General features: G+C 51.5%; 4 protein-coding genes across 4 annotated transcripts; 1 reads left to right on the top strand and 3 right to left on the bottom strand.

Annotated features, from left to right (window-relative positions):
• Positions 1-409: 409 nt before the first annotated feature.
• Positions 410-2,065, bottom strand: J4E86_008799 (uncharacterized protein; the record flags this gene model as incomplete). The annotated part of the gene is made up of 2 exons (XM_051449308.1): positions 410-505; positions 686-2,065. 2 exons carry the CDS (start codon positions 2,063-2,065, stop codon positions 410-412), a joined length of 1,476 nt encoding a protein of 491 aa, XP_051299727.1.
• Positions 2,066-4,979: 2,914 nt separating this feature from the next.
• J4E86_008800 (uncharacterized protein) lies at positions 4,980-7,164 on the top strand (the record flags this gene model as incomplete). The annotated part of the gene is made up of 2 exons (XM_051449309.1): positions 4,980-5,938; positions 5,991-7,164. The coding sequence occupies 2 exons, from the start codon at positions 4,980-4,982 to the stop codon at positions 7,162-7,164; spliced, it is 2,133 nt and encodes a 710-aa protein (XP_051299728.1).
• A 1,665-nt stretch (positions 7,165-8,829) lies between these two features.
• On the bottom strand, positions 8,830-10,197 carry J4E86_008801 (uncharacterized protein; the record flags this gene model as incomplete). The annotated part of the gene is made up of 2 exons (XM_051449310.1): positions 8,830-9,878; positions 10,104-10,197. 2 exons carry the CDS (start codon positions 10,195-10,197, stop codon positions 8,830-8,832), a joined length of 1,143 nt encoding a protein of 380 aa, XP_051299729.1.
• Positions 10,198-11,210: 1,013 nt separating this feature from the next.
• J4E86_008802 (uncharacterized protein) lies at positions 11,211-12,254 on the bottom strand (the record flags this gene model as incomplete). The annotated part of the gene is made up of 2 exons (XM_051449311.1): positions 11,211-11,871; positions 11,920-12,254. 2 exons carry the CDS (start codon positions 12,252-12,254, stop codon positions 11,211-11,213), a joined length of 996 nt encoding a protein of 331 aa, XP_051299730.1.
• Between the last annotated feature and the right edge of the window lie 1,085 nt (positions 12,255-13,339).

Consider the following 13,339-nt stretch of genomic DNA (forward strand, 5'->3'; position numbering starts at 1 on the left):
TCGTATCCCTACACCGCCGTCACATTGCTCGTTTCGCCTCGCAGACCATCAAATTTCGAATATTGAACATATGCGCTAGTTTACAACGAGCATCCAATGTCGTCTAAACACTGCCCAGGTACCCATGGAGCCACCAAATCTGGTGGTGTCGGAGCATGGTTTATCTCAGTGAAGGAGCTGTTCGATCAAAAACAAGTAGTTCCGAACGAGAATAGTTTAAACTCCATTCGTGGGGTTCACTGAAAAAGAGGTAGTTAGTGCACATTATAATTCCAAAGATAACCAATCTATATCAACGCTACGGTAGATTCAACCCCAGATTAGCCCAAGATCAACCCCAGTGTTCGTCTGCGCCAGATGTCCAAACTCTCCACAACACCGCGTCGACCTCAACGTCCAGCTCAACTAGTCACTGTTCGCCAGTCAAGTCCCACCAGCTGTCGCTATCTGAAGCGCTGTCTGGAATAAACACACCGTATGCAGGTCCACGCTGTTGTGCTAGAACCTGAGTAGCATAAGACATCCTTGTCTTCAATTCACCCGCCTGGATGCGAAGAATAGCAATTGTCTTGCTGTAAAGTCCCGGCTTTGGAACTCGAGCTAGATCCCGAGCCAACGTCAGGCAACGCGCTGCTAGTCGAAGATGATCCGTGGCTTGGTTTCCCGTCATTGAGTTCAAGCTTACCAGACGGATGCCGCTACTAGCGCAGTACCTATCGTATCTGCTGGCAATCGCCTGCCAATGTTCGCCAACACCACCACCGAGCTCAAGCATGATGTGACCCCTAGCATGTACACCTTGAGACCGCACAAGCTCAGTCACCCCTTCAAGCCACTCCTTGACTGCGCGTCCATTGCTAGGATAGCCAAAACACACGACCATGTCCCATACCATGCTCTTCTTTTGGGCTTTCAACATAGCGCGGACAGTTGCCACGTCTGGCATCGTCCCATTACCGTTGCTGGCGTGCAGTACTTCGACATACCCTCCGTGACCAGGGCGATGAACTTGGACAATGTCGTGTAGGACTTCGCCAATGGCCCTGAAGTTGTAGGGGCATATAACCAGTACCTTGCTCTCACCCCCGACCTGGGCGTGAATCAATACATCCAAATACGGATAGAGACTATCAAAGACTGCCGTTGTCCGCTCACCATGGTCCAAAGGTATCTGAGCATCATCGTCAGGATCAGCACCATACCACGAGTGGTAGTTTGCTGTTTGCTCCTCATCCATGATGGGGGCGTCGAACGGATCTCTAGTGGCAACGACAGAATGACTGGAGACATTCCTATCCAGGGCAGTGATCACAGCATACGAGTCTGTTGTAGCGGGCAGCGCATCCATTACGCGAGACTTACTCGATCCGTTTAGAATCTCCATGGACTCATCGTCGGCTACTACGTAGCCGTGTACGCCCTCGTACGCAACAGTCAGGTTATGATCGCCGTCTGAAACCCCTTGCATATTGTCTGTGTCCTCATCATAGTGCTCTAGCTTTCTATCCAGGCTTTTGATATGTCTAGGGTTGTGGGTCTTTCGCAATTTGTATTCGAAATCTTCTACCTCGCTGTCAGAGACAGAGCAAGAGTCAATCTCCTCCTCTGAGAGGACGTCGTTGTCAATTGCGTCGTCAAAGTCGTCAAAGTCGTCGAAGCCAGAGTCGGACTCGTCGTCAAGGTCGGAGTCGGAGTCGGTAAAATCTTCATCGTCCATAGCCGAGAAATCGTCATTCTCGCTATCGTCAATGAAGTCCTCGTCTTCTGTGTCCCAGGAATCATCAGTCTCGATATCTTCCTCTAGTTCTTCGTCTTCCATCTCTTCGTCATCGTCCTCCATCTCTTCGTCTTCCATCTCTTCGTCTTCGTCTTCCATCTCTTCGTCATCGTCTTCTATCTCTTCGTCATCGTCTTCCATCTCTGAGTTCTCGTCCCCCATCTCTGGGTTCTCGTCTTCTGTGTCTGAAAGATATCTGCCGTTGCTCTCGCTACCGTCGTTCTTCTCGAAGTTTTCGTTCTGCGGGTTATAGACGAGGGCAGGCAGGTAAACCATGCCCATGTCCATGTTAGCGTCTACAGTGTCGCCCATAGTATTGTGAGTGGTATTTTGTCGTGCCAAACTAGATGTGTTTGTATCTTGCCAATTCGGTCGTGGTAGGTCAGGAGGAGATGATTCTGTGTAAGCACTTGCTGGTGAGGATTTTGCAGAATAAGAGTCGTACTCTTATAGCTTGAGTTCTGCTACATTGTGAATCAAATCTGCATCATGTTTAACGGCATGTATGGCTCAAAACACGGTCTAGCCTATGTCTTGTCGTGTCTGCCTCGCTTTCGTTTTGTCGCAAATGGTTCCTGTTCTACTATTACCCTTGTCTAGAGCGGTATGAGCCCTGCGTTCCAATTGTCTCTATCGTGATTCAGCGCATTGATAGATTCTTAGCTTTCCAAGGTTTGCTGCAACGGTGAGGATCTACCCTCAAGAATGGCAAACAACAATCCATTCGTACAAATTGCTATGGCGCCAGTCGAGGTTTGTGTACCTCTGCATCCGGCTGCTTAAAAGGAGTACATCGCCTCAGATTGAGGTGCACCTATTTTTTTTCCGCGTCTGCCCATGTCTTCTGACCGTAAGACGTTAGTCTATTGCATCTAGCTATCCTGATTCTTTGCCCTTTGTTACAAGACAGTCTAAGACAATTAGAATTGGTCAGAGCTGTGTGTTCACTCGACTTGTATGAGAATCTCACATGTCTCAGAAGTTGCCTCTCCAACCTGCGAGTACTTGAGAGAAGAATTGCTTCTAGTCAACCAACGCCTACCTCTACTTGCCCTCACTTCCACAACGCCTTCTCCAAAACTCCCGATTCTCCGTCTACAGTCTTGAAAGGAAGCTTGCACAACATATACTAAGATGCGCTATCAAGTGTCAAGGTCTAGTCGTTATCCGGGAAGCTCGTTCCGCAACCAGTCTGGCACAACTTCTAGGTCAGCACCACTTCAAGGTACATGCATAACTCTAGCGCTTTAATTCACGAAAACAATAGCTGACTCAAGCTTCAGACGCGGCAGCAATCTATCGTGACTGCGGTGGCCTTTCTAGTGGGTTGTCACATAAGCTTCGAGTTATTGTAGCAGACATAATCGAAGATGGGTGTGCGTTCAACGCTGTCCACACTCAGGCACGATACCTGCTAGCAGAGCATCTCGGTGCACCAGTCACGCTGATAGCAACCAATTCATGGTGGCTCCAGGCTACTGATAGTGTGATTAATGAAGCCATGGTAGGATACCATCTTTGACACAGATCCCTCAAAGCTCATGCATATTGTAGACCCATTACATCGATCAGAAGTACGATCGCAAGGCCATCACGGCCGAAGAAGATCTAGTCAACCACCAAGGCCAGTCACTAAGCGCGCGAGCAGATGCAAAGCGCCGGCATACATTACATGCGAGCCTGCCCGACACCAAACGTTTCAGGCAAACCGGTGGAGACGAAGAGGGCGAAAGAAAACGTCGGAAAGGAAGACCATCTGTTCAAGACGACGATGTCATGATTCTTGAATGTGTCTCCCGCTGCATTCCGGAACACAATACTCCCACAGGTCTAGACATGTTTGTTTTGGATGGGTGTAAGAGTGTACGTCTGTGTCAGAGAGCTGCCTAGTTCATTACTGACTGTGCAGCTGTGCTGTGAGGAGTGTTTCAAGGCTTACCGAGACCGCGATCATCGCCTTTACTGCCCCCTGCATCTCGCTTCTGGCCTACAACAGCTACGTTCCCTTCGAATAGACAACATTCTTGACTGTGGTATATGCATGGGAGGCGTTCCAACCTATGAACTGGTCGATGTACCCTGCGGTACGTACCTAGGCAGTCTTCCACTATAGCTAACAAGTAGTATGCTAACAATTACAAGGGCATCCCATCTGTGTTCCCTGTCTCGAGCAGGTAGCCTACCAGCGCGCCCAGGGTGACTCGAAAGGTGGACAAGCGCGGAACGTATACCAAGATGGAAATGGGGCGATCTTGACCATAAGCCCAGAAGAGTATCATTGCGAATACTGCTTCCCACACAGGCCTAATCCCAATCCGCCAACAGTCGCCCGTCTCCTTGGGTCATTTTTAGATGACCACCGTGCCTTTTCTTTCCCATAAGAAGGGTGATCGCGAATACACCTGGCTAGGTCTGCCTAGAGGTGTTACTACGGCCAGGAAAACGAGTGCTGGTAACTGTAGCTGTAGCATTATTATATGTAGGAAGCTTCCATCTAGACCCTTGTCGTCTCATCTTGCGCATACCGGTTTGCTCGTCCACCAGCCCCAAGGTCACCCACATCGCGCCCATCAGCAGACCATCCATCCAACCAATTTCCCAGTCCAATGCGCTCGCCAAATCCAGACGAAACCCTTGGAAGAGCAGCCTAAGACACTCGCAGACATTCTACGGCGCGGCAAGGCGCACGACGTTCGCAGTGCGTCTATGAGTACGCCGGTACCCTACTCTGCCCAGGTGGCTCGGCAAATGGAAATGGTGGAAGGTTTACATTCAACATGTTCATTCAACAACAGCCACATCAAAGACGACCTTAATCGTTGACAAAACTTGATAGAACACCTGGGCACACCGCCCAAAGATACCAAGGTATCTAGGCACGTATGGCATCTATAACCTCTATACAGCAGTAACCCCGCCAAGGAGTCAATAGCTGTCTGGCCAGTTCTATGCCCAGGTGGTACCACCGTTCATCGTTAACCGCGCGATTCTAGCCAATGCTTCATAGCTAGAGTAAAGGGCTGTTGAGTTTGCGGGGATGCGGGTTCGGGGTCGGGTGGGCTCCACCGCGTTCTCTCGGCCGCACGGGCGTGTGGGCCCAGTACCGGTAGCCGAGCTTGAGATGAACGTGCGCTAGGCCCCAATTTAGTACAGTAGTGCCCGCAAGCGAAAGCCGTCGATCACTCCGCCAACTATCGCCGCCATGGGTCCCCGTTCACTCTTATGGGCTTTGGAGCCGCTCTTGAAGCGCAACAAAGGTGCTGACCACGAGGCCAACATCTTTGCCGTTCTTTACCCCTCCGCGCGGATCATACGCGCCTTCGAGTTCGCCGCCGTCGACGGCGCCGTCGATTGCACCGAGCCCCAGGGCACAATCTCTCCTCCTCACAGCTACGCCGAACGGTTTTGGCGAGCGCGCGAGTGGTTCACTCGTTACAAAAGGGACAAGGAGCACGTGAAGGAGTTGGTACTCTTCGACGTCAAAAGCTCATCAGAACAAGACCCTTCTGCTCAGATCTACCTTACGTCGATCGAGCAGAGCAAATCCGCCGCGTTCTACATTTGCGTCTCGGGTTCCGATCCAACCTTTGTCGAGCTAATACCAAACACACATATGCCACCTGCCCCGCCGCTGGGTAAGAACGCGTCAAACACGTATTTCCAGTTGAACACGACAAGGACACCACAAACAAGCCCTTCCCAGAATGGTCCTCTAAACCTCTGGGGCTCACCATATCGAATGCCATTAGCCCTATTAAGCGACGCTGTAGCGCGCATAGTAGACTGCGCACATGGCCACGGGGACTACGCGAACCCATGGACTGGTCAGAGCTTCCCTGGCTGGCGCCCCGCCAAAGTGACGAGTTTCGCGCCCTTCTTGGAACCACACTCCACTAGCCAGCATTACAATGCGTTCCTGGGCGTTATGGACATGTATCGAGCCATTCTATCGAACCCACAAGCCGATCTCGTCTTTGATTTCGTGCACCTTGCTCCGCGGCTCGCCGATTTCAAGATTGTCAAGAACAATCGGCAGTTCCTCGTACAGTACAAGAAGGATGGCCGCACCGATCGATCGGCCATTACAAACAACCTCAGAGCATCTATTGGCCGTACTGGCACGGGAGATGAAATCAGGTACTACTTCACACCCTTCGAGAGGTATTTTCGCGCAGCCCCTGATTCGCTACACGATTGTGCTGACATGAACAAGGTTTGACTTTTTGCTGTATGAATTCGAGTACAAAAGCACAATCGCCGCCGTCCCATATCTACTCTTTATACCAGAATGCCGCATTCCGGAAGAATTTTACACCACCCAAGACAAGGAAGCCGATTTCGGTAGATTCCAGGCCTATGGTATGTTCATGGACGCTGAGGGCAGGTGGGTCGAGCAGATCGCCCGGATCATCGAACAACATCCCGCACCACGACTTGAGTCCTCGCGTCGGATGCGCGCCAACGGCTTCACTTCATACTTGTCAAAAAAGGTTAATGAGAGGTTGGCCGAGTTGCTTGCCATTCAGGCGCCACTTCGTACGACACCTTCACCACCACTGGCTGCGTTGAGTAGCAGAAGAACACCCGAGACCTTCCAGAAACGACTCTACAACGGTCTTATGAAACAATGTGCTCTTCGCAGATCGGGCCTCGTAGTAGCGCTGCCCCCGATGGGTCCCTCGGGAGACTTTGCCCTTCTCTCGTACCGTTGGACAGAAGTCGAATACGACAACTTCCAAAGGTCTACCATTCCCCCCAAGTTCCTTAGTCAGCTACCAAGCATGACACCAATAGTGTGTCTCTATGCTTACGCCAAGCAAGCGCCCACCACCTCTCACGGTCCAGCCCTCTCGTCAAGTCAATTGCGACGTCTCAATTCGCGCGAATCGTCCCATCGGCTTCTACTTTTCGATCCTCTGCTTCCGGAAACCCTGGACCTCCAGGGCCCACTCTACGTAGTCCCTACAGCTGATGTTAGTCTTACCGCCGAGCAAATCCAAATCTACACTAGCAACCTTGAAACCGACAAGAGAGCTAAAAACCCCGAACGCTCCATTCGTGTACCGTACTTGTCTGGTATGCTGCATACCCGATGCGCCATTGCAGACTATCTGGTAGCAGCTCGAGGACCCCTTTTGTACCAGCGCAGCCACGATGACGCCTGGAGTGAGCTGTGGGGATTGCTGCATCGTTTCCTAGATGTCAATAGTTTCTCCTACCCAGCTACAATGTTACGAGAACCTAGAGAGTATCGCACCACCATTCAAGCGCTTAATGAGAGGCTTGTTACTGAGGTCGGGAGCATGCCCCAGGAAGTGGTCAGCCAAGGCGCACAGGTTGAGTTGTTCGACATGAATGACGACGTGAGCAAAGGCAATGATGCGTAGAAGCCAAAGGTGACGGTTTGACATGAAGAGAGGTCTTGGATTTGCGATACCCCTCCTTCAAGGACATCTTCTCGCGTATCAGTTGCCCCTCAGCTGTCTTGGAGGTACCCGAAATCACCATGTGCACAGGGACATCGCTTGCTATAGACACCAACTCTGAGCAATAAAACATGGAATTAGGGCATAGAGAAAGTGTGTATTTGTATGGTGCTAAGGCTAACGGGAAGAGAGCGAAGCTCTTGTGTTGACGATACTTTTCTTTTCAAGAGGACCTGATTGGATAGGTACACATAGATTTTGGAAGTTGTGAGTCGCTCATCTGCGTTGCGTCACCAAATTACCACGGGACAACATAGGAAGACCAAAGTATCGCATCCCAAGTACACCAGGAAACTCCTTCCTTGTGATGGATGCAACTGCTCCCCTCTCTGCACCCATTTTTATCGCGTCCATGCTTGACGCCATTAATACTCTCTTCAACACTTATCAAGAGTCGGGTGGCTGATCTCTGGGCTTTAGAGCGCATGTCAGTATAACGAGGCATTTTGCTTGAACCTGGCTACGTACTGAGTGGGTCCTGGTCCCCGGATTGGACATGCATCAATCCAGGCTCTAAATCTGCCCTTTTGCTCGTTGGACAAGTGACCGCTGTGCTGAACTAGAAGACTAGCTCGATACATTTCTGCCTCCTGAAAGATGCGTTGCTCCTCCTCGTAGCGCGGAACTTGCTTGTAATACGTAGACGGATCGGTTTGGTCGATGTCGTGGAGACGAGAACGAGCGCAGGCAATTCTTGTCATAATATCCCGCTGGAGTGAGCACTCGACCGCCGGTGCACCAGGCCGCAATTCGGGTATAACATGGGAGACGACTGCGAGGTTTCCAGCATCGCTGAGAAGCTCAATAAGCTGGCTAGCATAACGAGACATTGTTTCGGGATGTGTCTCGAGGCGTGGCCAGACGTATAGACATAATTCTTGTAGCTTAGAGCCAAACTCACTGCCGGAGTGAGGTAACTGGGAAAACTGAGTGTCGAGCGCATTGTTGTTGTTGTTGTTGTTGTGTGCTGGATTCATAATGTCGCGCGATTGCGAAGGTCAGCCTGTCTTGGTAGAGGTGCAAATACGTATCAGCGAGGGGTACTTTATATGCAATGTACTATTTTCGCCTTCCACTAGCGTGCAATATGCGCACGAAAAGTACAAACGACATGTGCAGTCTTTAGTACCCGTGGATGCTTTGCAGGGGGCGAAGGCGGTTCCACTTGGCTATGGTTTTCATTTTCGTCTGCGTTTCACGACCGACTTCTAATCCTGTTACATGCAGCCTTCGTGCTCGCTTGACCAGCTCCAAGGTTATCTCAGCACGCAGACACAGATTACACCGAGGCAAGGCTTAGACTGTCTTGCAACACAAAAATCAAGGGGCTGTGGAATCTCATTGTTCGAAGAATCATTTTTTTCGTCTTTGAAAACCACGAGGAGGATATATCTAAATCACGCGACCTGCCTATTTCTTCCAACACTTCTAAGGTGGCAAGGCATTCGTTCATACGAGATACGAGCCATTCCAGGGTACATCGACGTCAACCACCCGGTGGACCATAGTCGTCTTCTCAGCGCAGAGCGTCGAACCTCCCCAGATGCACACGAAGGGGCCGTAAAATCAAGCCCCATAATTGCTTGGACATGCCCCAAGTAGGGTTTGGTATGTTTCCATGGTGATTTGCTCAAGATAAAGGGCGCTGTCGTCCTTCGCCGTTTGCCAGTCCGAATCCCAATCGATGTAGATCCGCGTTTTGCGGTTGCGATGCATAAAGCCTTTATGTAAAGCCGCGCCGATCTTGCGTGTCCACAAGTCCCAATCCTCTCTGGTTTCCGTGATCCAGAAGCCTGGGTAGTCTTCTAGAACTCCCTTGACAAGTACGACCTCTTTGATATCCTGGTCAAAGAGCTTACAAAGACCGCTCAACTCTATGTATTCCCAGATGCTGGCGTCTGAAACTGGCGAGTCGATATACCCACGTAGATCCTTCTGCTGAATGCCCAGCTTCAGGGTACGCAACGGCGCCTGCAAAGCGCATTCGCGAACTATGTCGAGCTTCGAATCGGCCGCAAAGGGGCATGAACTCCAATACGGGAGGCAGATGGTGTGGAGAAGCGCAAATGGTGATGCGCGGCCGGGGAAGTGAGCCAAGAAAGCGCGCAGCCATGACGTTTCGCGCCTCACTCCTTCGTAGTCTTCGGCTACAAAGACGAACGTGCTCTGTCGTATCCACGCCCGACCCACACCGACGCGGATGAACTCGCTGATGCGGCAGACTTCGGGAAGTACTGCTGGGCATATCGTAGACCTATCATAGACAGAGGACAGTATCGGAAATGCTCGTGGGTCGTATAGCCACTTTTCCAGCTGTTTGTAGCCAGGAGAGCCTGTCTTGCCCACTCCAGGTCTATCCTGTAGACCCTGAAAATGCTGATCGGCCGCATGATCAAACACCAACCTCTTGATATCTTCTGGGGTGTGATATTCTAGCCGTGCGATAATAGGTTTGGCACTTGTTGGATCAAGCATGCCGCTTATTGCGTTGAGGATCGTATCCTTCCTTGTTTGCAACATACGGAGATGGAAGGTCGGCCGTGGGTCTAGCAAGAGTGATCTGAAGGCCACAAGAGCCTGAACGATGGGGTCCTCTACATCAGGCACTGTCGAGACTGTAGTCGATAGAGCTCTACTAAAAACAAACGGTTAGCATACCAGTGTGTGAGCCTAAGAAAACAGTAGGGATCTACATACTCAGCACCGTTGATAGCCTCTTCAAGCGCTGCGTGATTTCCTTCAACATAATCATTGTATCTTTTTGTGTTTGATGTGCGCCTGCAGCAGAGTCAATATCAAGCCTATGTACCTATGGGATGGATATAACGAAGGATACGTACGGGATGCTGTCTGCAATACCTTTGGCCGATCTCCCATCTCCACGATCCGCTTCATTTCCCTTGACAGCATCAGTTGAGCGAGTACCAACCACATTGTGAGGCATTGTTGCACTTGACAAGGCGTGTGTATACTTCATTCAGCCGCCTTACAAGCCTGTCCTTATAACGTATATAGATGGTGGCGCTTGCTTATGACGCAATCGCAATCACTGCGCGAAGACAAAGAGACAGTCCAAGCTCAGACACAAACCGAGCAGTTGTCTGAGATCTAGAGACGCCTGTTCTTTGATGACTCCCTCACCGCGCTGGACGTGTAAGTAAAGGTTGCGCGCTGATGCACACAGTCTAGTTGGCGGCCAAGAGAATGGATTTGTAGCGGCGGACAAGCGGTGTTGTGAGAGACTGCTGCGAGACTGCCCAGGTGATGTAATGGAGGAAGGAACAAACACAAGCCGCCTGTGCCAGCAACCGCTTGGCATGATTGTGGACATGGCAAACAGACCTCGCGTGCAGGAGCGATGATCCACCGCAACGGCGATTATCCCTCCATGAACGAGCGCATTATGCGATATACTACTTGTTGAAATGTCCAAGATTGGTGTTGGACAAAGTAGAGGGTGGTGGGTGGATAGGCTTTGGTTGGAAGGCGAGCCCCACCGGTCACGCCTTCCCTGGTCATGGGCCCTATAACACACCTCTGATACTGCTTGTCGACAAATGTGCGGAGGAGCGCACGAGTGCGAATGCGCCGGGGCTTGGGCGCGTAGGCTGCACGGACAGACATGTAGGAAGAACCCGAGACACATCTGGCAGCCCAGGTCGCCATCTGCATCAGCCCGTTAGTGTTTTACCCCGTTACCGAGGTGGCGTCAAAAATGACAGAACAAGGAGGATTAGGTCCCGACTGGTTGTTACAAAGAAGAAACTGCAAGCACCAGCAAGCTCCTGTGCCCTCTCATACTTCGGGTAGAATGCATCCTTGCAAGGCCTGAGCAGTCTCAAGAAGAAAGGGCGCCAGCGTCGGTCTCTTTTCGCGACAAGATGGAGACGGTACCAGGTGCCACTTTGCAAGTCTGACTAGATTACCATGCTAGATTCCCTACGTAACTACGTGTATGCGGATTGTTCCTCCAATGTTGAGTCGCTGTTATTGCTTTCGCCTTCGCCTGCCTCATCTGTCCAAGCTGCGTCCTTCTCGACCTGCCCCAAGCGAGGGCGGAAACGCCTGGAGGTAGGCCCCGCTTTGGAGGCGTCCATGTTGGGAATCAATCCCAGCGGACAGCCTGGCTCGGGGTTTCTAGGGCGGGGCACTGTTGTCCAAACTTCTCGAAATGAGAGCGGCGCGGGCTCTGGTTCTTGGCAGCGCTCGCGAATCTTATAGTATAGGTCTTCGATGCCCTCAACCCTGTACTCGTCTAGCTTTTGTAGAAGGAGTGCATTCTTGTCCGTTGTAGCAGAAGACCAGATCGCACGCTGGCCTTTGTACCAGCCGTCCTTTCCAGGTTCTCCCAAGATTTTCGATAGCTCTGAGCCCAAGAGAACATAATGTGCTGTCAATGTCTCGAGAATGATGAAGGAATCGGTACGAAAGATTCGCTGATGACCATTGCTGCTGTACTGGAATGTGTAGACGGGCGTGTCCAATGCCGGCGGGTTACAGAGGCCATGGCACGCAAGGTATCGTACTCGGTGACTGCTTCCCTGGAAGCTAGCTGAGCTTTCAGCGCACCAATTGTAATCCATGAACATTATGGCCGGGAAATCGTGTCTAGTGTCCAGTCAGCGCAGCACAACTCTCGTATTTCAAACAAGTTACCCTGCAGCCTCTATCGTCCGTGCATCGTTCTTTCCGCCCACCTTTTTAAGCTGATCCTGACTGGGAAAGAAGACAAAGTATCCTCCATGGCGTTCCGCTTCCTCTGTTGCTTTGCTATTGGCCTGGTGAACCACGAATTCGTTGAGAGCCATGATCGTGACGGCGTTGGCGGCCAAGAACATGTTCTGAGTACCGTCCGCGGTTCGGTCAGCGACAATGTGCTCACTCGCTCCCTTGTTCCAGAGTTGCACATGTTCTTCGTGCGTGTCTTTCCAGAAGAAGCGATCCGACGTTGGTATGTCCCGCAGTAGCAGTACCTGATCGTTTCTCGGCATGGCGGCTTGGAGAAATGTAAGAGCCTTTTTAGGTTGAGCTAGAGTGGTTAATGTCACAGTGCGAAGGAAACATGTCTGATGCAAACGTCAGGCGGTCGTCTCGCGCTAAACCGATTCGGGCTGACCGAGGTCTGTGCCCATGTGAACCCTGACGCGCCCAACAGCCCTTGTTTGATGCGCCCACCTCACGCGCCCACCTCACGCGCCCACCTCACGCGCCCACTTCACGCGCCTACTTCTTCCCGACATTCTTAAACGTCTTGACACGATCAGCGGACACACCCAAGACAAATCTTCACCAGATCACACTACTAATTCCCTCGCCGACTTCTCTGCGTTCACACACTAAGTTTCTGGGCTACTCATACTCCAACTACTTTCACATCCTGCAGTCATGCCGCTGTGTTCCTGCTGCGGGCGAGAGATCAATCGAACGACCGCTGCAACGTGCGTGGCTTGCGAGGAATCACTTTGCAAAAGCTGCAACAGACGCCGTGTCAAGCGGGCGGGGAAGCGACAGTGCGACCATTGCATAAAGAGAAATGAGGTCAGAAGCGCACGATGCAGAGAGAGGCGCAACAAGCTCATCAAGGATCCTACGTTGGGGAGGTCATTGTGCACCAAGTGCAGAAAAGACAAGCCGAGCACCGAATTTCGTCGTCTCCTAACGCCTACCCCGGATGGAAACCCGTACGAGCGTAGCTGTCTCTCCTGCCTAAACATCCCACAGCCTACGGCCGTAGCTTTTCTCACTGCGCCGACGGAAACAAATCGTGAGGCTTTGGCCGCGGTATCTGTAGAGCCGAACGCAGAGAGTGCAAGACAACAGGGAATTGCGAGTCGACAAGCGTCTGGGACGAGCAATGGGGACACGCGGGAATCAGACGACATCACGGACGAAAGACGTAGTCTTGACAGCAGGAGTGGCAGTAATGCGCCTTATGCAGACTTCGTCGCCCAACTCACGAAAGAGATTGCTCAAGTCGTAGAGCACTGTCCCACGTGGCTACACAAGTCGGACCCTCTTATGAGACACTACCATGAGTACATCCGCATCTATAACCACCATGAGGGTGGCGATGGAC

The sequence above is a fragment of the Alternaria arbusti genome (genome assembly GCF_024043155.1).
Source record: "Alternaria arbusti strain BMP 1465 chromosome Unknown scaffold_14, whole genome shotgun sequence".
Classification (NCBI taxonomy): domain Eukaryota; kingdom Fungi; phylum Ascomycota; class Dothideomycetes; order Pleosporales; family Pleosporaceae; genus Alternaria; species Alternaria arbusti.